Here is a 21963-nt window from a genome sequence, read left to right as displayed (position 1 = left end):
TTGAGCATTGCTATCTTGAGTTGGTCAGGGACTTGGTCTTGCGAGAGCGAGCAGTTTATGATGTATGCTAAAGGTTTGGAGATGATATTAGGGATGGAGAACAGCAGATTGGATGGAATGTGGTCTAAAGGGTGGGACGAGGGTTTCATCTTCTTGAGGATGCTATTTCTAAGGCAGACGTCGGCTCGAAGGTGGAAAGAGCAACTGGGGTTGCGTTATGTTGTTGGGGGGTTGGGTGCGATGGTTGAGAACTGGAGGTGAATGCGTAATTCGGGTGATGAGAGGGCCCCTTGAGGGGGGGCGACGAGTGAGGTGATTTTTCTCTCAAAGTAGTCCGCCAGTTTGTTGGCTTTGTTAGTAGCTTGTTCATCTGGTATGATGGGCGTAGCTGGTTTAGTAAGAGCTGATACATAAGAGAACAAGGCTCTTGAATCGAAGACGAAGTGGTGGATCTTTTTGGAGAAGAATTCTTTCTTGGTTCTGTTAATGACATTTCTGTATGAATTAAGGCAAGATTTATAGGCTAGGAGAGTTGTTGTGGATGGGCTTTTCCGCCATTTATGCTCCTTACCTCTGAGCTCTTGTTTGAGCGACTTCAGCTCAGGGGTGAACCAAGGTTTCCTGTTGTCTTTGTCCGGATTGAGAGTTTTTGTGGTCAAGGGGCACACTTGATCTGCAACCTTGTTAGTGATATTGGTCCATGATGTCGTGGCAGTGTTGATGTCCGATAGATCCAGGTGAACTAGTTCCTTGGTTAGATGTAAGCTGAGGAGTTCTCCTGTGCATGGTTTCCTGACGGATATTGAGATTGAGGGTGTTGTTTGTGGAGGGTGCTCCTTGATCTCTAGCATAGAAGAGATGATTCGGTGGTCTGCCAAGGAACCGGTAGGCTTGTTGGGTTGGTGTGAGGTGATATTCCTTCATTTATGAAGATAAGGTCTAACGTATGACTTGCTTTGTGGGTAGGCTCGTTAACAATTTGTCTGAGTTTTTTTTTTGGAGTAAATCTAAGATGGCGGCCGCTTGAGAGGTATGGGAAGGCAGCTCCGATCCTTTTTCCTCTTAAAAGAGTTTTTGCCTGAAAAAATTGCTTTAAAATGCCCCATACTAAGCGGAAAGCACGGCTCCGCGAAAGTATGGTGACTCCCGGCTCAGGAGATTCAGCTCAGGCTACAATACCTGCCTTCTTCACTTCGACACCCCAACCGAGAGAGATGGGATGGCTGGCCGCAGTGGACAGGGACGCGGAGCGTACGTCCAGGTCCCAGGCCAATGAAATCTCGTTAAGTCCCGGCGCACCCGAGACTCCCTCCCCACCACAGCGTTCGGAGAGCCGCAAGATGACGCAGGCAACCTCGCAGGGGAACCTCGCGGGGCCTTGTGCCCAGGAAGAGAGAGACCCGGAGGGAACATCATTGCTGGGGACATTGTTGCCCGGCCCGTCGCTGCCTGAAGGAAGAGAGACTGTTACTGGAGCCGCTAGTGTTGGTGAGTCTCGACACTTAACCTCCTTCCTAGTAAAGCCTGAGGTGGTAACGATGGATTCTATATGGGACGCTTTAGCTGCCGTTGAGAACGCTGTTATCAATCTGTCTAAGATGTGTGTGGATTCATATAAATGTAGCATTGAAAATGAAAGGAGAGCTGAGCAGCAAGAACAAAAAATTCAAGATATTGAAGAGAAAGTTAAAAAATTGGAAAGTTTTCAATACCATTCAATACAAAGAGAGACTGTGATTGATAAAAAAATAGAAAATATGGAGAACACGATTAGGAGTACTAATATTAGAGTCTTAAATTTTCCTGTGATTTCTCATATAACGCCGCTAGAATTGTTTAAAAAATACTTAAATGTGATATTGAAAGTTCCCCTAGAGGCTGCTCCATTATTACAAAGGTATATTATATTTATTTATTTATTTATTTAGCATTTTTTATATACCGAGGTATAGCAGAGTTGCCTTCACTCCAGTTTACATACAAAAACAACATGTTACATTGAACGATGTATGAAGTTTACAATTTAAAAAATTGACGATAAATAGAGACATAACAAGGAGAATAAATATAACAAGATAACACAGGGTAGAACCCTGAATAGAAGAACATAGATCTCATGAAGCATTGAAGGGCATCTGTATCATTGAAACAGGGAGATTGATCAAGGGGGATGTTGAAAAATAGCAGTATATGTTAAAGTACTTTAAAGTCATTGAGTGCTAACTTTAAAAGATTGGCTGAGTAGCCAGGATTTTAGGTCTTTTTTGAAGGATTTTAAGTTTTCTTGATTGGTGAGGAAATGAGGTAACGAATTCCAGAGCTTTGGGCAGATGATGGAAAAGGCTCTGTTTCTGGTGGAGGATAATTTGGCCTGTGGAAGTGAGGGAATCACTAGATGAATTTTGCTGGCAGTTCTTGTAGTTCGTTGAGAGCAATGAATGTGAATGATGTCATCAAAGGCGGAGTAGTCGGCTTTCTATATGGCTTTGTGGAGTATGGTGAGAAATATATATGCCATCAAAGAGAGATGAACAGCAAAATCAAGTGCAGCAGGCTTCATTGAATATTACTGATATATTGGAACTCTCACATGAGGACACGGTTCAAGAAAGGGGGACCTTATTTGTATCTTTTGCGTTCCTGTCTGAGAAGAACAATATATTAAAGTTATTCTTTCGAAACAGATCCATAGAATTCTTCGGCCAAAAGGTTTGGCTTTTCCTGATATCACGAGGTCAACTCAGGAAAGGAGGAAAAAATTTCTGCAAATGAAGGAAGAAGTGATGGCTATTTGTTCTAAGTTCCTGCTTCGTTACCCTTGCAAATGCGTAGTCAAGTACAAGGACTCCGTATATGTCTTTTTTGAACCTTCACAACTTCCTTTTTTTATAGATTCTCATCAGTTATCTGCAACATAATCAGTAACAGTGGGTGCTAAGTAGTAATGAACCGGTGGGGAATCGGCCTCCTTAATATTTCTTTTTTCTTGTTACTTTGAATATGCGCTCTATAGGTTTCCATTACTCCCCCAAATTGCTTAATTATTATTGATTGTTATTGTTATATTACATTGAGTGTATATTTGCTTGAGAGGGAATACTATGTAACCACTTTTTCAATCACAATGGTTTATTTGTGTATTAATGTAAAACTTAATAAATAAAAAATTAAAAAAAACAATTTGTCTGAAACCCATATGACTAAGTGAAGAGAGTAGGGATTCGCAGTTGGTGGAGCGCGGTTGAACATCCATGTGGAGGTTGAAGTCTCCCATCAGGATGGTGGTTTACCAGTATTGAGGTGTTTTGCAGCTAGTTCGATGATAGGTGATGGGTCTGCCTCCAGTATTCCTGGGGAGGCATAGATTAATCCGATTAGCAGATGTTTTGAGTTGAAGAGTGCAAATTCCATGTTGGCTAGGGTGTTGGTAATCTGGAGGGTCAGGCCTAACCCTTTTTTGGCTGCGAGGAGTAGCCCTCCTCCTCTTTTTTTGAGTCTGGGAATCGAGAGGAAGTCGTAGGTCTGTGTGGGTAGCTGATTTATTAGGACGGCGTCTGAGGCTTTTAACCAAGTTTCTGTGATAGCACAGATGTCTGGTTTAGAGTCGGAGAGGAAGTCGTTGAGAATATGCGTTTTCTTGGAGATGGATTGTGCATTGAATAAGGTCAGAGAGAATAGAGCCAGGCCTAGTAGTTGGGTGACGGGCGACAGCAGGATGGGCATGAGCCTCTGTTGGCGGTTGAGAGAGAGAGAGTGGGGCTTGGGAGGTCTCCTCAAGTGGTTGTAGATAATAGGAATGATGAGGGAGCGCATGGTGGCTAGCGGGGAGGGCGAGGAGTGATGGGCCATTAGCAGTGATGGGTCAATAGCGTAAGGATGGTTATGAGTGAGGCAGATGAAGTGCTGCAGGGCACGGTCACTTGTTAACTAATACGGGATAGTGCTTCGATGGATGCAGAAGATGATTTGAGGGAGAGACTGTGGTTAGGGCCACCGGGTGTGGTTAGGGCGTTGGTGGAGGAGTTCAAGTTCGTATAACACAGATAGATGTAGATTTGAAGAATCTAGTAGAATGTATAATGACGTCAGCAGGAAATGAGAGGGCTGCCGTGGACATCACTGAGGTTTCAGTGGAAGTGGTGATGTAGAAATTGGTCCAATGTCCACTTCTGATGTAGCTCTTCCGCAGGATGCTGGAAGAGAGATGTTGAAAATACCAGCAAAACGAACAGGCTGATGTATAGATAATTCTTTATCTTCGGTATCAAACAGTGCTGAAAACCTCCAGCATGACTTCCGAATGATCCAACGAAGTTGATGAGTAGAGACATCTTCTTTCTTCGGAATCAACCAGTGCCATAGGTATGGGCACGACTTCCGAGTAATATCTTCTTCTTCGGATTCAAACAGTGCTGTTACCTCAGCATGACTTCCAGCTAGGCCAATCGCAATACTGGTAGCTAGGGATGTCTTCTTTCTTCAGAATCAGCAGTGCTGTAAACCTCCAGCATGACCTCCGAGTTGACCGATACAAAATTGAGAGGTAGAGATGACTCCTACTTTGGAATCAACAGTGCTGTAGTCCTTCAGCATGACTTCCAAGTAGGTAGAATTTAGTAAATTTTCTCAAATTTGTAATCCAAGAAGATATAGTAGATGAAGAGCGCCACCTAGCTATGACGTGCATAGCAACGGCTATGACTAACAGCAGGATTTAGAAAAACTGCTGGTGATATTGATAAGATCTTCAAAAGAAGTGGTGGTGAAAAGAATCGTCCAAGGCCCACTTCATAGTGTGATACAATAGTGGATCTTCAAATTTACCACATGGACTCCTCAGGTATTCCACAAAACATCTAAGATGGTAGTTGTCTCTTGCCCCTGAGTCCTTCAGGGCAGAGGTTCGAACCGTCACTCATTCAGGGTTCATCGAGACTGGACGAGAGAGCGGAGAAGATATTGCTGTATAGTCCAAGAACAGTCCTCCATCGGGACTCAGGCTTGTCCGTTTCCCGGACGACTAGGGCAAACAGAAACATCATGGCCTGGCTGACCACAGTACATGCACCGGCCGTTCTTCCTTCTATATCTTCTCTCTTTAGACGTCAAGTGACCACGACCAGATTCCTTCGGTTCCTTCTTCTCCACAGCAGGAGGTGCTGTTCCCCTTGTTGGTGCAAGAGCACTGGTTGGTTTTAATGCAGGTAACACCTTAGGCCGGAGTTCCTTCACCTTGTCTCGGAACCGCCAGTCAATCCGAGTGGGTAAGGATATCAATTCTTCCAGCGTGTCAGGTGTCTGACGAGCAGCCAGCTCATCCTTTATGTGAGTGTCCAGGCCTCTGTAAGAGTGTCTTGAGACATTTGGGGTCCCAGCGCAGCTCTGCTGCTAGAGTTTTAAATTCAATGGCAAATTCCGCCAGGGATCTGTTGCCTTGCTTTAAGTCCACCAAAGCAAATCCAGCAACAGACATACGAGCAGGGTCATCAAAGACGGATTTAAACAAGTCCATAAATCCTTCTATGTCCTGCTTCTCCAATTCTTTCTTGAAAGCTGGCTTCAAGTTTTAAGCTTCTCCAATTCTTCCTTGAAAGCTGGCTTCAAGTTTTAAGCTTCTCCAATTCTTTTCTTAAAAGCCAGATTCATTGAAGTTAGTGTTTCATATATTTTAGCCGGATTCACTGGAGTTAAATGTGTTCCATATATTTTTAGCTGGATTCACTGGAGTTAGCAATCTGTTAGAAATCTGCTATGCTGATGGGAGGAGCAAGCAGATGGGCATTGGCAATCTGTTCTGCTCTCCTCCTGAAAGGGGGAGGAGTAGCAATCTGTTATGATCTGCTCCTACAGAGAGGAGGAGTTAACTATCTGTAGTGCTTTCCCCGCTAGGAGGGTGGAGTTAGTAATCTGTTGGTGAACTGCTGTTGGATGCTCCTGTAAGAAAATGAGGTAGCAATCTGATTTGTCCCAATTCTCCAGGAAGAGGAGTTGGCAATCTGTACAATGATAATCCTCCGAGGAGAGGAGCTAGCAATAGATATATTGTACTTCACTACTGAGATAGCAATCTATCATGCCTCCGGTACAGAATAGCAATCTGTTATATATATAGGCTGCTGGCAAGTCCCATAGAACAAGGAGTTTAGCGATATATAAAATACTTCCGTAAGTGGTGTTAGTGGTCTGTAGTGGTTGGCTCCCACAGAGTGACTGTAGGGTAAGAAATGACCACTTGGAGGAAATGGTGAATCCCTGGGCCGATGGCAAATGACAGCGCCCCCAGGAGGAGATCCTGAGAGGAACCACCGGCTAGGCTGGAATATGAAGTAACACAAATAGTTCTTTATTAGGCTGGGAACTGAACTACCAATGGTGGCAGTAGTGAGTCGCTGTGTCCGGCAGGGCTGAAGTCTTTCTGATACTGGAATAGTAATCGCTGGGTAGCTGAGCTGTAGAGAGAGACTAGAAGTAGTGACTAGACAGGGTGTAATGGATACAAGATGGTACACTCACAATAGTAGGTGTCTGCAATGGTCTCTATGCCACAGAGAGTCTTCAGTACATACAGGAACAGGAGCTGTAGGTGAACACTGGTTCCTATAAATAGTTTGTAATAAGAACTCACAATAGCTGTATATGAAATGACTTCTAGTGTAGAAGAGAGTCTGTAAAGGATTCTAGGAACATGGGCCCTCGTGGAGCGAGTACCGGTTCCTATCTGCAATCTTGCCAATATAACTCACGATCTCCATACCTGCGATAATGTCTTAGACCGAAGGGAGTCTTCAGAGCTTTAGAAATATAGGCCCACGTGGAGCGAGTACCGATTCCTATTTGCAATAGAACTCACTGTGTTCACGTCTGCGATCGCTTCCAGGCAATAGGGAGTCTTCGGAGTATTCAGGGTCATAGGCCCTCGAGGAGCGAGTACCGGATCCCGTCTTGGCAATCTGAAAACAAGAAGAGAGAGCGGAGCCCCTGTGGAGCGGGTACTCCTGGTAAGTTTGAAAAGGCCGAGCAGTGGAGAAGGATTCCCCTGGCTGACTCGGATCATTGTTGCAAGTATCGGGAGTTGCTTGTTGCAAGTAGCGTGGACTGCCGAAGCAAGTCCAGTAGGAGTTCCTTGCTAAGTCGTTAGAGGTTAGCAAACAAAGACCTTTTAAAGTGGAAATCAATGACGTCACTATGGGGGGACGCCCCCGAGGTTCAAGCCCTTGCTGGTACAAGTCTGGAGCGCACGCGCGCCCTTATGTCATCAGAAAAATGGCGGATCCGTAGCGTCAAGTCAGCCTGGGGACACCGGGACCAAGAGGCAGGGAGAAGCTGTGGCTGCATCTGTCCATCAGAGCCGAAGGGAGTCGCTCCCAAGGTAGAGAGGGTGTGGCGAGGGGCGAGAAGAGGCACGAACGCAACACCTGCGCTTTTCCAATTCCAGAGTGTCGCTCAGAACGGTTCCTTCTTTTCTTCCGAAAGTCGTTTCAGCCTTCCACGTAAACCAGTCAGTGGAACTTCTGGCTTTTCCGGGCTTAGATCGAGAGGCTCCTCACTCTAGCGAATTGCGATGTCTTGTTATCAAGCGGGTGCTCTTTTGGTACCTCAAAGCCACCAGTGAGTTTCGGGTGGTGGATCATCTGTTTGTGCTATGGAGCGGCCCCACCAAGGGTCATAAAGCATCCAAAACTACAATTACCCGGTGGCTGAAAGAGGTGATCGTTTCCGCTTATATTTGTCGTGAGCGGCCCATTCTGGAAGGACTCAAAGTGCATTCTCTCCGTTCACAGGCGGCTTCCTGGGATGAGAGTCAGTCCATATCACCTCAAGAAATCTTGAGGGCGGCGACTTGGAAGTCGCTACACACTTTTGCTAGGCATTATCGGCTGAATGTCCAAGCTCCAGTTTTTGGAAGTTTTGGGAGTAAGCTCATTCAAGCGGAATTCTCCAGGTCCCACCCTACTTAGAGAAGCTTTGGTATATCCCATCATACTGGACTGATCCGGGTACTTACAGGGAAAGGAAAATTGGTTCTTACCTGCTAATTTTCGTTCCTGTAGTACCACGGATCAGACGCCCATCCAGGATCTATTTTATTGAGAGTCCGCTCAGTTGTTCTTTTGATTACTTTCTTCCTTTCTCAGAGATGTTTGCAGAATTCTGTTACAGTCATCAGAAGTCTCGGTTGAAGAATTTACTCGGTGTATATAGTTATATTTTTATGCTTGCTTGATCTACCCATTGGTATAATCTTGTTTTAATCTGCTTTAATATTCTGGATTCTGAAGGGACGCATGTGACACACCGTGTTAAGAGGGGGTGCCCGTCAAGTTTTTCTCTGTCTCCATTTCCTGGAAAGGAGGCATAACCCATTAGTCTGGACTGATCCGTGGTACTACAGGAACAAAAATTAGCAGGTAAGAACCAATTTACCTATGTAGAGATGATAGAGACAACAATTTTCTCTTGGATAGACTCAGTGGTGGGTGAGGAGAAAGAAACAGTGATAATCTCCAGCCACCGATACACATTCAGCCCATCCCTTCCCTAAAAGCTGGTCTGAAGCCTGACAGTGATGTGCAAGTGGCAGCAGTATTAGATATGAAAGTCAGCATGGGGCCTATGAGCTGTGCAAGCTCCCAGGTGCTGCAGTGGCCCTAGTCCCTCCTCATGCAGGGCCTCTTGTTTTCACAGATGCTCATGCAAGGCAGTATCACTGCAGGGATTAATTTATTTTATTTTATTATATTTAATACACTGCCTTTCCACATCACAAATCAAAGTGGGTTATAGGCCTCATGCTGTCTTCCACTACTAATGCTGCTGCTGGTGCCTGAAGAGCATTGACATTTGAGGCACTTGTGATTTCAGTTGAAGGTTTTGTGAACCAATTTAGGGTCCAGCATTTTCCCACAGTTTGGGAAATCCTGACTTATAGTATTTTCATCCATTTTCAAGGTCACAGTGTCATTCATCATGCAAACATAAACCTGGAAAATGCAGGATTCAAAACAGGCTTTAGAGCAAAACATGTTTTGAAGTTCAGTTTTGTTTCTCATAAATTTGCTGAAATAATAATAATTATATTATTTCATCCAACCAACAATTTTATCTCCAATACACAAGAGATGTGAAGAAATATATCATCACAGCTGTGCACCTTATTTGCCTCTGCCCTACAATTATAGTGTAGCAGGGACCAAGGCTACATATAGCAGCAGCTGCCTGAACTACACATCCATATGGATCAAGAAACACATCCCTGGTTATATGGGAGCTGGCAAATACCAAATTTATTTTACAAATATCTTCTGCTCGCACTGCAGTCAACCTGTGCTTCATGCAGGGCAAAGATATGATAAAACCATAGGTTGAACTTGAATCAGTTCAGAAGTCTGGGGAAAGAGGAAATGATTCAGCATCTCATGTTTCTGGGATTGGGTGGGGTCTTCTTGATGCTAGTTTCTACAGTTCTTACTCAAAATAAGAGACCCAGACCGATCTGTATCCCAGCTGGTAATACAGCCAAGACCTACTTCAGTGGCGGAGACCTGATCTTGGGTGGGATAATTCAGATATCTGATGTCACCTCGAAATCTTTGGAAACCTATACAACATTCCCTGCTGCCAGTAAATGCATTATGTAAGTAGTTTTCTAACTTAGGGCCAAATTCATTAAGGCTTTTCTTTCAATTTGTGAATGTGGGATAAACCCTTAGTGAATCAGGGGCTTTATTTGTGTCTTACTGGCAATTTTTATGCTTTGATTTTATTAGAACTTTGGTTCTCAGCCTAGTCCTCAGGACACAACTAACCAGTCTGGTTTTCAGGATATCCACACTGAATATGCACGAGGTAGATTTGCATGTACTTCCTCCACTGTATGCAAATATATCTCAGGCATATTCAGTGTGGATATCCTGAAAACCAGACTGGTTAGTTGTGTCCTGAGGACTGGGTTCAGAACCCCTGCATTAGAAAATATTAGACTTGTGCCATTCAATGTTAACTGAGAGTGAGGGACAACAATCTATAAACTGAACAAATACACTTTCAACTAAAATCAGTGGGGGCTGTTTACTAAAGGTTTTCTACTATTTTGTGTCTATGGGGAAAATGCTTAGTAAAGAGAACCCAGTGTTTGGTAAATAAAAAGGGAATCACAGAAATAAGATGATTAATTTCTTTTCATTGAACACAGGCATATGAGAGGATTTCATAGGATTCATGTGACCAAGAGCACGCTCTCTCTCAAATATAGGAGTTAACCAGTAACCCAGGGCTTCCCAACCCTGTCCTGGGTAACCTGCAGCCAGTCAGGTTTTCAGGATATCCACAATGCATATGTATGAGATAAATTTGCATCTAGAGTCTCCATTTAAGATTTTTCTTCCTTCATTGCTTTGGTCATTTTGTTCCCAAGGACCTTGGACCAAAAGTTTCAAAGGTCAATTGCCTTGTGAGATTTTTTTTACACTTATAAAATCTCTGTGCAGAATAAATCAAATTGGTGTGCGTTGTATTCCTGCCCTGCTCTCTGTCCACCCACATGAATGCCTCAGTGAGGCTAAAAGTACAAACCTTGTGAAAGATTGAGCATTCTTTTATATGCATCAAAAGGCAATTATAGAAAAGGGCTATTTGACCGGCACTTTAAAAAATTGCTCCATAATCAGGCTCGGCGTGATTATTAGGCAGAAGAAGGTGACCACCTAGTGTGCTGGAAGTGAGCAGGGTGCCATAGCGGGATACAAGGGGCCATTATTTAATGTGTGCAGGAGGGATGAGAGCGGCAGTGTTGTGCCAATGACGTTTTGATGAGCGGGGAGAAGGATATATTGGAGGAAAGGATAGGAGGTGTGTGATTTGGCAGTTTGGGGTGCATTAGAGGACAGGGAGAGCCATATGGCACGGTGATGTCACCGACTAGGGCGGCTGCAGACCCTCGCACCAGCACTGTCCATAGTGAATAACCATTTAAAGGACATTAATTAGACACATTCCTACTCCCATAGCAATCTAAAACTTAAATAGGAACTGATCAAAATTGAGATGAAGGCAGAAGTCCAGCAGCAAGAGGCGGGCTTCCCAGTCTTTTGCATCGAGTGTCACATGTATGATTTTTTACCCGCCGGTGAAAAGTTGTACATGTGCATGCGATGCAAAGAGCTCCAGGTCTCAGAGAACGAGTCCGATATCTGGAGGCTAGAGTGGCAGACCTGGAGGAGCTGAGGCAGACAGAGAGGTATATAGATGAGAACTTCATGGACATAGTAGTCAAGTCCCAACTTCAGACCGGCTGCCCAGGTGCTGCCTTGGAGGAAGAAGTTCTCATGATTGGAGAGGATCAACCTCGTGTAGCAGGAAAGGATCCTGTAGCAAGGACCTACTCTCTAGGTGATGCATTGTCGTTTCGCACTGAGGATATCTCCCCAAGGCCTACTGCCCAGGAGGGGAGGGTTAGGTCGGCCGTCATAGTTGGTGATTCGATTATTAGGAATGTAGATAGCTGGATGACTGGTGGGCATGAGGATCGCCTGGTAACTTGCCTACCTGGTGCGAAGGTGGCGGACCTAACGCGTCACCTAGAAAGGATTTTAGACAGTGCTGGGGAGGAACCAGCTGTCGTGGTACATGTGGGCACCAATGACATTGGAAAATGTAGGAGGGAGGTTCTGGAAGCGAAATTTAGGCTCTTAGGTAGAAAGCTTAAATCCAGAACCTCCAGGGTTCCTTTCTCTGAAATGCTCCCTGTTTCACGCGCAGGTCACCAGAGGCAGGCAGAGCTCTGGAGTCTCAATGCGTGGATGAGACGATGGTGCAAGGAAGAGGGATTCAGTTTTGTTAGGAACTGGGGAACCTTTTGGGGAAGGGGGAGTCTCTTCCGAAAGGATGGGCTCCACCTTTACCAGGGTAGAACCAGACTGCTGGCGCTAACCTTTAAAAAGGAGATAGCGCAGCTTTTAAACTAGAACAAAGGGGAAAGCCGACAGTCCCTCAGCAGTGCATGGTTCTGAGAGAGGTATCTTCAAAGGATATTAATGATGCATTAGAATTAGGGCATCCCGACAGTGAGGTTCCAATAATAAGAAAAGTAGCCCAAGTGCCTGTAACTAAAAACTCACCTGAGCTAAAAAATTCTAATTTATCCCTATCAATTAAAAATCAGAATGAAAATACAAACAAAAAACAAACTTTGAAATGTTTCTATGCTAATGCCAGAAGTCTAAGAAGTAAGATGGTAGAATTAGAATGTATAACAGTGAACGATGACATAGACTTAATTGGCATCTCAGAGACATGGTGGAAGGAGGACAACCAATGGGACAGTGCTATACCGGGGTACAAATTATATATCAATGACAGAGAGGAGCACCCGGGAGGTGATGTGGCGCTTTATGTCCAGGATGGCATAGAGTCCAACAGGATAAACATCTTGCATGAGACTAAATACAAAATTGAATGTTTATGGGTAGAAATCCCTTGTGTGTAGGGAAAGTCTATAGTGATAGGGGTATACTACCGTCCACCTGGTAAAGATGGTGAGACAGACAGTGAAATGCTAAGAGAAATTAGGGAAGTTAACCAAATTGGTAGTGCGGTAATAATGGGAGACTTCAATTACCCCAATATTGACTGGGTAAATGTGTCATCGGGACACGCTAGAGATAACGTTCCTGGATGGAATAAATGATAGCTTTATGGAGCAATTAGTTCAGGAACCGATGAGAGAGGGAGCAATTTTACATCTAATTCTCAGTGGAGCACAGGATTTGGTGAGAGAGGTAATGGTGGTGGGGCCACTTGGCAATAGTGATCATAATATGATCAAATTTGAATTAATGACTGGAAGAGGGACTGTATGCAAATCCACAGCTCTCATGCTAAACTTTCAAAAGGGAAACTTTGATAAAATGAGAAAAATTGTTAGAAAAAAACGGAAAGGAGCAGCTACAAAAGTAAAAAGTGTGCAAGAGGCGTGGTCATTGTGATGATTTATGTAATCAAACCCCTCTCCCCATCCCTCTTTCCATCCTTCCCCCCTACCCCTTTCCTCTCCCTACCCCGGCCCCTACCTCCACCTTTGCCCCCTCAAATTGTATTTAGATATATAGTTTATTAATTTGTCACTCTACTAAGATTATACTCCTCTTCAGTTATGTGTTCCTTGTAAAGCCTTTTGCTAATTTTGTTCCATGTAAACCGAAGAGATGTTCCCAATGTTCGTCAGTATATAAAAGTCGTTAAATAAAATAAACAAATAAATAAATAAATAAAAAATACCATTCTAGAAGCACAGATCAGTTGTATTCCACACATTAAGAAATGTGGAAAGAAGGCAAAACGATTACCGGCATGGTTAAAAGGGGAGGTGAAAGACGCTATTTTAGCCAAAAGATCTTCATTCAAAAATTGGAAGAAGGATCCAACAGAAGAAAATAGGATAATGCATAAACATTGGCAAGTTAAATGTAAGACATTGATAAGAAAGGCTAAGAGAGAATTTGAAAAGAAGTTGGCCGTAGAGGCAAAAACTCACAGTAAAAACCTTTTAAAATATATCTGAAGCAGAAAGCCTGTGAGGGAGTCAGATGGACCGTTAGATGATCGAGAGGTTAAAGGGGCACTTAGAGAAGATAAGGCCATCGTGGAAAGATTAAATGATTTCTTTGCTTTGGTGTTTTCTGATGAGGATGTTGGGGAGGTACACGTACTGGAGAAGGTTTTCATGGGTAATGACTCAGATGGACTGAATCAAATCACGGTGAACCTAGAAGATGTGGTAGACCTGCTTGACAAACAAGAGTATTAAATCACCTGGACTGGATGGTATACACCCCAGAGTTCTGTAGGAACTAAAAAATGAAATTTCAGAGCTAATAGTAAAAATTTGTAACCTATCATTAAAATCATCCATTGTACCTGAAGACTGGAGGATAGCAAATGTAACTCCAATATTTAAAAAGGGCTCAAGGGGCGATCCGGGAAACTACAGATTGGTTAGCCTGACTTTGGTGCCCGGAAAAATAGTGGAAAGTGTTCTGAACATCAAAATCACAGAAAATATAGAAAGACACATTTTAATGGAACAAAGTCAGCATGGCTTTACCCAAGGCAAGTCTTGCCTCACAAATCTGCTTCACCTTTTTGAAGGAGTTAATAAACATATGGATAAAGGTGAACCGGTAGATGTAGTATACTTGGATTTTCAGAAGGCGTTTGACAAAGTTCCTCATGAGAGGCTTCTAAGAAAAGTAAAAAGTCATGGGATAGGTGGCGATGTTCTTTCGTGGATTGCAAATTGGCTAAAAGACAGGAAACAGAGAGTAGGATTAAATGGACAATTTTCTCAGTGGAAGGGAGTGGGCAGTAGAGTGCCTCAGGGATCTGTATTGGGACCCTTACTTTTCAATATATTTATAAATGATCTGGAAAGAAATAAGATGAGTGAAATCATCAAATTTGCAGATGATACAAAATTGTTCAGAGTAGTTAAATCACAAGCAGATTGTGATAAGTTGCAGGAAGACCTTGTGAGACTGGAAAATTGGACATCAAAATGGCAGATGAAATTTAATTTGGATAAGTGCAAGGTGATGCATATAAGGAAAAATAACCCATGCTATAGTTACACAATGTTAGGTTCCATATTAGGTGCTACAACCCAAGAATTGCTGGGTCAGTTTTGGCTTGGTTTGAGAGTTATTTGTCCAATCGTTCTCAAATCATCAAATTTAACAACTCTTCTTCTGAGTTACAACAGGTAAAGACTGGGGTTCCACAGGGTTCCGCCCTCTCGGCGATGCTGTTTAATGTCTATCTTGCTCCTGTTGCTAAACCTTTGGCCATCATTACCAATGGGTATAAAATCTATGCAGACGATATCCAATTTTACATAAAAGTGCAGAAGTCTTGGTCTGAAACAGTTGAGTTGCTTTCCTTCTGTATGAATTCCATCACTCGTTGGTTAAAACATAATAAGCTTCTTCTGAATACTCGCAAAACCTCTATGCTGTTGATTCATCGTCCCCATTCTCAACCTGTTTCTGATACTATATCTTTTGAGAATTTTTCTTTTTCTCTTTCTAAACCGATCAAGAGTTTTGGTTTCTTGATAGATTCAACTATGTCGTTTAAAGCACAGATTAGTTCTGTAATTAAAGTAGGTTTCTTTAAGTTGAGACCTTTAGCTGGATTATGACATTTATTGTATGAATCTGATTTTTTGATGGTCGTACGGGCTATCATTTTTCCACATATTGACTATAGTAATAGTCTTTACATCGGTCTGCCTAAAAATTCAATTCGTTCACTTCAACTTCTGCTGAATTCAGCAGCCAGGTTAGTGTCTTCTTCTAAGCGTTCTGACCGAATTACTCCAGTTCTATATAGACTTCAGTGGCTGCCTGTGATAGAGCATATATTTTTTAAGATAGGAATGATAGTTTTTAAACTCCGTGCTCTACCTTCTGATGTCTGGTTTAATGCTTTACTTCGGATCCATAAGCCAGCCAGACTCTTAGGTCTTCACAACTAAACTTACTTGAGGCGCCCTCAATGAGATTAGCCCATTTATATAGTACAAGGGAAACAGCTTTCTCCATAGCGGCACCTAATCACTGGAATAGGATTCCGTTTGATCTTCGATCCATTGAAGATGCTAAGAAATTCAAAACATCTTTCAAGGAATTTTTGCTCAATCGTACATACAATTCTTTTTTTTTTTTATTTTTAATATATAATTTTTATTAATCTTTCCATTTTACAAAAGAAATACACAGTTTTGTATACTTAACTTGTGTATAGAAACTTACATTTAAATTTAAACAAAAACATAGTTTACATTCTGTGCATTCTAGAAAAAATAATTCACTAGTAATTGCAGAAATTGGTGGACAGAAATTTGAGCAGGCTATACCAAAGAAAAATCTCAAAGATAATGTGTCTGATCCATATCTTTCTTAATCCCCCATATTATACTAGGAGATACTATAGGACTAGGAGTCCAGGAAAACTCATAGCTGGTCAACCTGATTAAAAATATATCTATTGTTTTGATAGAGAACAATACATCTACAAGGGAAACGTAAGATAAACTTAGCTAACAATTCTTAAAGAAAATACTTGAATAAGTCAATGCTTTTGGTTATGAAGATTCGATGAGACTTTATTTGTCTTTTTTTTAGACAATATGTATTGTTGTTTTATTATTATTTTGTTATTTAGTTTCTATGAAACTATATTGTCTGTATTTGTTCCTTTGTTTGTTTTGCTTTTATTATGTGTGTATATTTTGTATATCGCCTAGGCGATTAATAAATTTTATAAATGAAATGAAATAAAATGAAGAAAGAGATCTAGGCGTCATAGTGGATAACACATTGAAATCGTCGGTTCACTGTGCTGCGGCAGTCAAAAAAGCAAACAGAATGTTGGGAATTATTAGAAAGGGAATGGTGAATAAAATGGAAAATGTCATAATGCCTCTGTATCACTCCATGGTGAGACCACACCTTGAATACTGTGTACAATTCTGGTCGCCGCATCTCAAAAAAGATATAATTGCGTTGGAGAAGAAACAGAGAAGGGCTACCAAAATGATAAGGGGAATGGAACAGCTCCCCTATGAGGAAAGCCTAAAGAGGTTGGGAGCTTGGAGAAGAGACAGCTGAGGGGGGATATGATAGAGGTGTTTAAAATCATGAGAGGTCTAGAACGGGTAGATGTGAATCAGCTATTTACTCTTTCAGATAATAGAAAAACTAGGGGGCACTCCATAAAGTTAGCATGGAGCACATTTAAAGCTAATCGGAGAAATTTCTTTTTTACTCAATGCACAATTAAACTCTGGAATTGGTTGCCAGAGGATGTGGTTAGTGCAGTTAGTATAACTCTGTTTATAAAAGGATTGGATAAGTTCTTGGAAGAGAAGAACATTACCTGCTATTAGTTAAGTTGATTTAGAAAATAGCCACTGCTATTACTAGCAACGGTAACATGGAATAGACTTAGTTTTGGGGTGCTTGCCAGGTTTTTATGGCCTGGATTGGCTACTGTTGGAAACAGAATGCTGGGCTTGATGAACCCTTGGTCTGACCCAGTATGGCATATTCTTATGTTCTTATGCCATACTGGGTCAGACCAAGGGTCCATCAAGCCCAGCATCCTGGTTAAGGTGGATCCCATCCTTTCGGAAGAGACTCCCCCTTCCCCAAAAGGTTCCCCAGTTCCTAACAAAACTGAATCCCTCTTCCTTGCACCATCGTCTCATCCACACATTGAGACTCTGGAGCTCTGCCTGCCTCTGGTGACCTGCGCGTGGAACAGGGAGCATTTCAGAGAATGCTACCCTGGAGGTTCTGGATCTAAGCTTTCTATCTAAGAGTCTAAATTTGGCTTCCAGAAGCACTCTCCCACATTTTCCTATGTCATTGGTACCCACATGTAGCACGACAGCCGGCTCCTCCCCAGCACTGTCTAAAATCCTATCTAGGTGACGCGTGAGGTCCACCACTTTCACACCAGGTAGGCATGTTACCAGGCGATCCTCACGCCCATCAGCCACCCAGCTATCTACATTCCTAATAATCGAATAACCAACTATGACGGTTGACCTAACCCTCCCCTCCTGGGCAGTAGGCCTTGGGGAGATTTCCTCGGTGCGAAAGGCAATGCATCACTTGGAGAGCAGGTCCTTGCTACAGGATCCTTTCCTGCTGCACCCAGTTGATGCTCTCCAATCATGGGACCTTCTTCCTCCAAGGCAGCACCAGGGCTGCCAGTCTGAAGTTGGGACTTGGCTACTATGTCCCTGTAGGTCTCATCTATATACCTCTCTGTATGCCTCAGCTCCTCCAGGTTTGCCACTCTAGCCTCCAGAGATCGGACTTGTTCTCTGAGAGCCAGGAGCTCTTTGCATCGCATGCACATGTACAACTTTTCACCGGCGGGTAAAAAATCATACATGCTGCTGGGCTGCTGCCTTCATCTCAATTTTGTCCAGTTCCTAGTTAAGTTTTAGGTTGCTATGGGAATAGGAATGTGTCTAATTAACGTCCTTTAAATGTATTAGTGAATTCACAATATGTCTGTATTATCGCTCAGCTCCTCCAGAGGGGAGGAGTTAGCAATATGTTATCGCTCAGCTCCCCCAGAGGGGAGGAGTTAGCAATCTGTTCAGTGCTGTTCCCCCAAAGGGGAGGAATTAGCAATCTGTTGAGGCTCACCCCGCCAGGAGGGCAGAGTTAGCAATCTGTTGAGGCTCAGTTCCTCCAGAGGGAGGAGTATCAATCTGTTGTAATTCACCCATCGAGGGGTTAACAATCTGTTAGAGGTGTGACCACCAGGGAGGTGGAGTTAGTCTTCTGTAGAATGCTGTTTCCCCAAGGAGATGAGCTAGTGATATGTAATACTACATAGGCGAAGTTAATGATCTGATGTGGGTTGGCTCCCACAGAGTGGCAGTCTGTATGAAATTGCTCTAGTAGTGTAAGGAATAAACACTTATTGGAAATTGGTGAATTCCTGGGCCGATGGCAGATGACAGTGCCCCCAGGAGGATATCCTGAGAGGGACCACCGGCTAGGCTGGAGTATTGAGACAAACACAGACAGTTCTTTATTAGACTGGAAGTAGATCCACCAGAGGTGGCGGTAGTGAGCTGATGTGCCCGGCAGGGCTGAAGTCCCTCAGATACTGGAAGTGTGATCTCTGGGTTGCTGAGCTGTAGAGAGAGACTATAGGTAGTGAGTAGACAGGTTATGCTGGATACATAACCAGTAGTAGATAATACACTCACAATTGTAGATATCTGTAATGGCCTCTTATGCAACAGAGAGTCTTCAGTATATTCAGGAACAGGAGCTGTAGGCGAGTACTGGTTCCTATAGGCAGTCTGAAATAAGAACTCACTATAGCTGTGTATGAGATGGCTTCTGGAATAGAAGAGAGTCTTGGAGGGATTTAGGAACAGGCCCTCGTGGAGCGAGTACCGGTTCCTATCTGCAATCTGTAATAGTAATCCACAAGATATAGGTATGCGATAGCTTCTGAGATAGAAGAGAGTCTGTGAAGGGTTTTAGGAACATGGGCTTTCATGGAGCAAGTACCAGTTCCTATCTGCAATCTGCAAAAACAACTCACAATCTCCGTACCTGTGGTAACGTCTTACACAGAAGGGAGTCTTCAGAGATTAGGAACATGGGCCCTCGTGGAGCGAGTACCGGTTCCTATCTGTAATCGAACTCAATGTGTTCATGTCTGCGATCGCCTCCAGGCAGTAAGGAGTCTTCTGAGTATTCAGGGACGTAGGCCCTCGAGGAGCGAGTACTGGATCCCGTCTTAGTAATCTGAAATCAAGAAGAGAGAGAGCGGGGCCCCCGAGGAGCGGGAACCCCTAGGTAAGTTTGTAGAGGCAGAGCAGCGGAGAAAGAATTCCCCTTGCTAACTTGATTCGTAGTTTCAAGCAAGGACCTTTTAAGTTGGAAGCGGATGACGTCACTGCGGGGGGACGCCCCTGAGGTTCGCGCCCTTGCTGGTACAAACTCTGGAGCGTGCGCGCCCTTACATCATCAGTTACATGGCGGATCTGCAACGTCAGGCCAGCCCAGAGATTCCAGGAAGAAGAGGCAAGGAGAAGCCGCAGCAGCATCTGTTCATCAGACCCGAAGAGAGTTGCCACAAGGTTAGAGAGGGTGGAGCGAGGGCGAGAATAGGCACAAATGCAACAGTACCCCCCTTCAAAGGGCTGTCTCCTCTTTGGGTACCAGGTTAAGTACCAAAGATGCGCGAGGTGGAACTGATGAAGCATCTCTTATCCAATAGGTCTGAGGCTCCCAAATATGATTTCGGGGCCGATGCCCTTTCAGGAAAAGAAAACTCATTCTCTGTACAAACATCCAGAGTCTCTAATTTCTTGAGTTCAAGTTCCGTATAATTACGATGACAGAGAGATGTTGAGATTAGAAGAATCTAGCAGAATGTATAATGAAGTCAGCAGCAATGAGAGGGCTGCCGTGGACGTCACTGAGGTTTCAGTGGAAGTGGTGATGTAGAAACTGGTCCAAAATCCACTTCTGAGTGGCTCTTCCTCAGGATACTGGAAGAGAGATGATGGCAATACCAGCAAAATGAACAGGCTGATGGAGGGAAATATCTTCACCTTCGGAATCAACAGTGCTGTAAACCTGCATCATGACTTCCGAGTAAACCAAATGTAAAGTTGATAGTCAGAGATGTCTTCTTCCTCTGGAATCAACAGTGGCATAGGCTTTTGGGCACGACTTCCGAGTGGACAAAACGTAGGATTGATAGATAGAGACATCTCCTTCTTCGGAATCAACAGTGCCATAGGCTTTAGGGCACGACTTCCCAATGCACCAATTGCTAACGCTGGTAGCTAGAGATGTCTTCTTCTTTGGAACTGATGGTATCACCAGCAGACAACCAGGCTGGTAGTTAGAGATATCTTCTTCTTCGGAATCAACAGTGCTGTAGTCTTTCAGCACGACTTCCGAGTGGATAGATTGTAGTGGATATCTCAAATTTGTAGTCCAGGAAGACATTAAAGATGTAGAGTGCCATCTAGCTATGGCGCGCATAGCAACTGCCATGAATAACAGCAGGTAATAGAAAAATTGCTGGTGATATTGATAAGATCTTGAAAAGAAGTGGTGGTGAAAAGAATCGTCCAAGGCCCACTTAAAATTGTGATACAATAGTGGATCTTCAAATTTGCTGAATGGACTCAGGTATTCCACAAAACATCTGAGATTAGAGTTGTCTCCTGCCCCTGAGTCCTTCAGGACAGAGATTTGAACTGTCAATGGTTCAGGGATCACAGAGTGGATGAGAAAGTGGAGGAGATATTGCTGTATAGCCCAAGAACAGTCCTCCCACGGGACTCAGGCTTGTCCATTTCCTGGACGAATAGGGCAAACAGAAACATCATGGCCTGGCTGACCAGAGTACATGCACAGGCCATTCTTCCTCCTATATCTTCTCTCTTTAGAGGTCAAGTGACCATGACCAAGTTCATTTGGTTCCTTCTTTTCCACAGCAGGAAGTGCTGTACCCCCTCATAGTGCAGGAGCACTGGTTGTCTTCAACCCAGGTAACACCTTAGGCCGGAGTTCCTTCACCTTGTCTCGGAGCCGCCAGTCAATCTGAGTGGCTATTAATTCTTCCTTCGAGTCAGGTGTCTGACGAGCAACCAGCTCGTCCTTCATGCGGGTGTCCAGGCCTCTGCAAAAGAGTGTCTTCAGACATCTGGGGTCCCAGTGAAGTTCCGCTGCAAGAGTTTTAAATTCAATGGCAAATTTCACCAGGGATCGGTTGCCTTGCTTCAGATCCACAAAGGCAAATCCAGCAACAGACATACGAGCAGGGTAATCAAAAATGAATGTAAACAAGTCCATAAATCCTTCTGTGTCCTGCAAGACAGGGTCCTTGCATTCCCACAAGGTAGATGCCCACGATAAGGCTCTCCCATCCAAGTAAGACAGAGTGAAGCTGGTCTTAGAGAGGCCTGTGGGAATCAATGAAGGTTGTAAGGTGAAATGTAAGCTGCACTGGTTCAAGAAGCCCCGAGGTTTTTGGAGTTTTCCGGAGAATCGAGTAGGCACCGCCAGTGGAACAGCTGACTTTAAAGTTACCTTTGGTAACTGCCTTCTTGTATAGAAGCTGTGCTTTGTGTCTTCTGTGTATGAAGCTGGTGAAAAGCGGTAGTAAGTCTCTCCAAGGTTTTTTGCTGTTCTGAGAGGCGCTGAGCTAAGCCCGGAATAGCCTGCAAGGCAGGAAGGTGAGCTAGGTCCATGGGCTATAGACATCAAATACCTTTAGCTGAATCGCCAGGAGTACGGCTTCTCCAAATGCTTTTCTTGAAAACTGAATTCATTGAAGTTTAGGCTTCTCCGAATTCTTTTCTTGAAAGCCGAATTCAATGAAGTTATTTTCTCCAATTCTTCTCCAATA

General features: G+C 43.6%; 1 protein-coding gene across 1 annotated transcript in view; it reads left to right on the top strand.

Moving 5' to 3' along the window:
* Positions 1-1340: 1340 nt before the first annotated feature.
* Positions 1341-21963, top strand: part of LOC115083310 (vomeronasal type-2 receptor 26-like) — a 101878-nt gene continuing 81255 nt past the window's right edge. The window contains exons 1-2 of the mRNA XM_029587114.1: positions 1341-1488; positions 20086-20206. Coding sequence (XP_029442974.1) covers positions 1341-1488; positions 20086-20206 — 269 coding nt within the window. The remainder of the gene's footprint in view (positions 1489-20085; positions 20207-21963) is intronic.

Source organism: Rhinatrema bivittatum, chromosome 2 (genome assembly GCF_901001135.1).
Source record: "Rhinatrema bivittatum chromosome 2, aRhiBiv1.1, whole genome shotgun sequence".
NCBI lineage: Eukaryota > Metazoa > Chordata > Amphibia > Gymnophiona > Rhinatrematidae > Rhinatrema > Rhinatrema bivittatum.
Note: the sequence above shows the minus strand (reverse complement) of the source record. Positions and strands in the feature narration are given on the sequence as shown.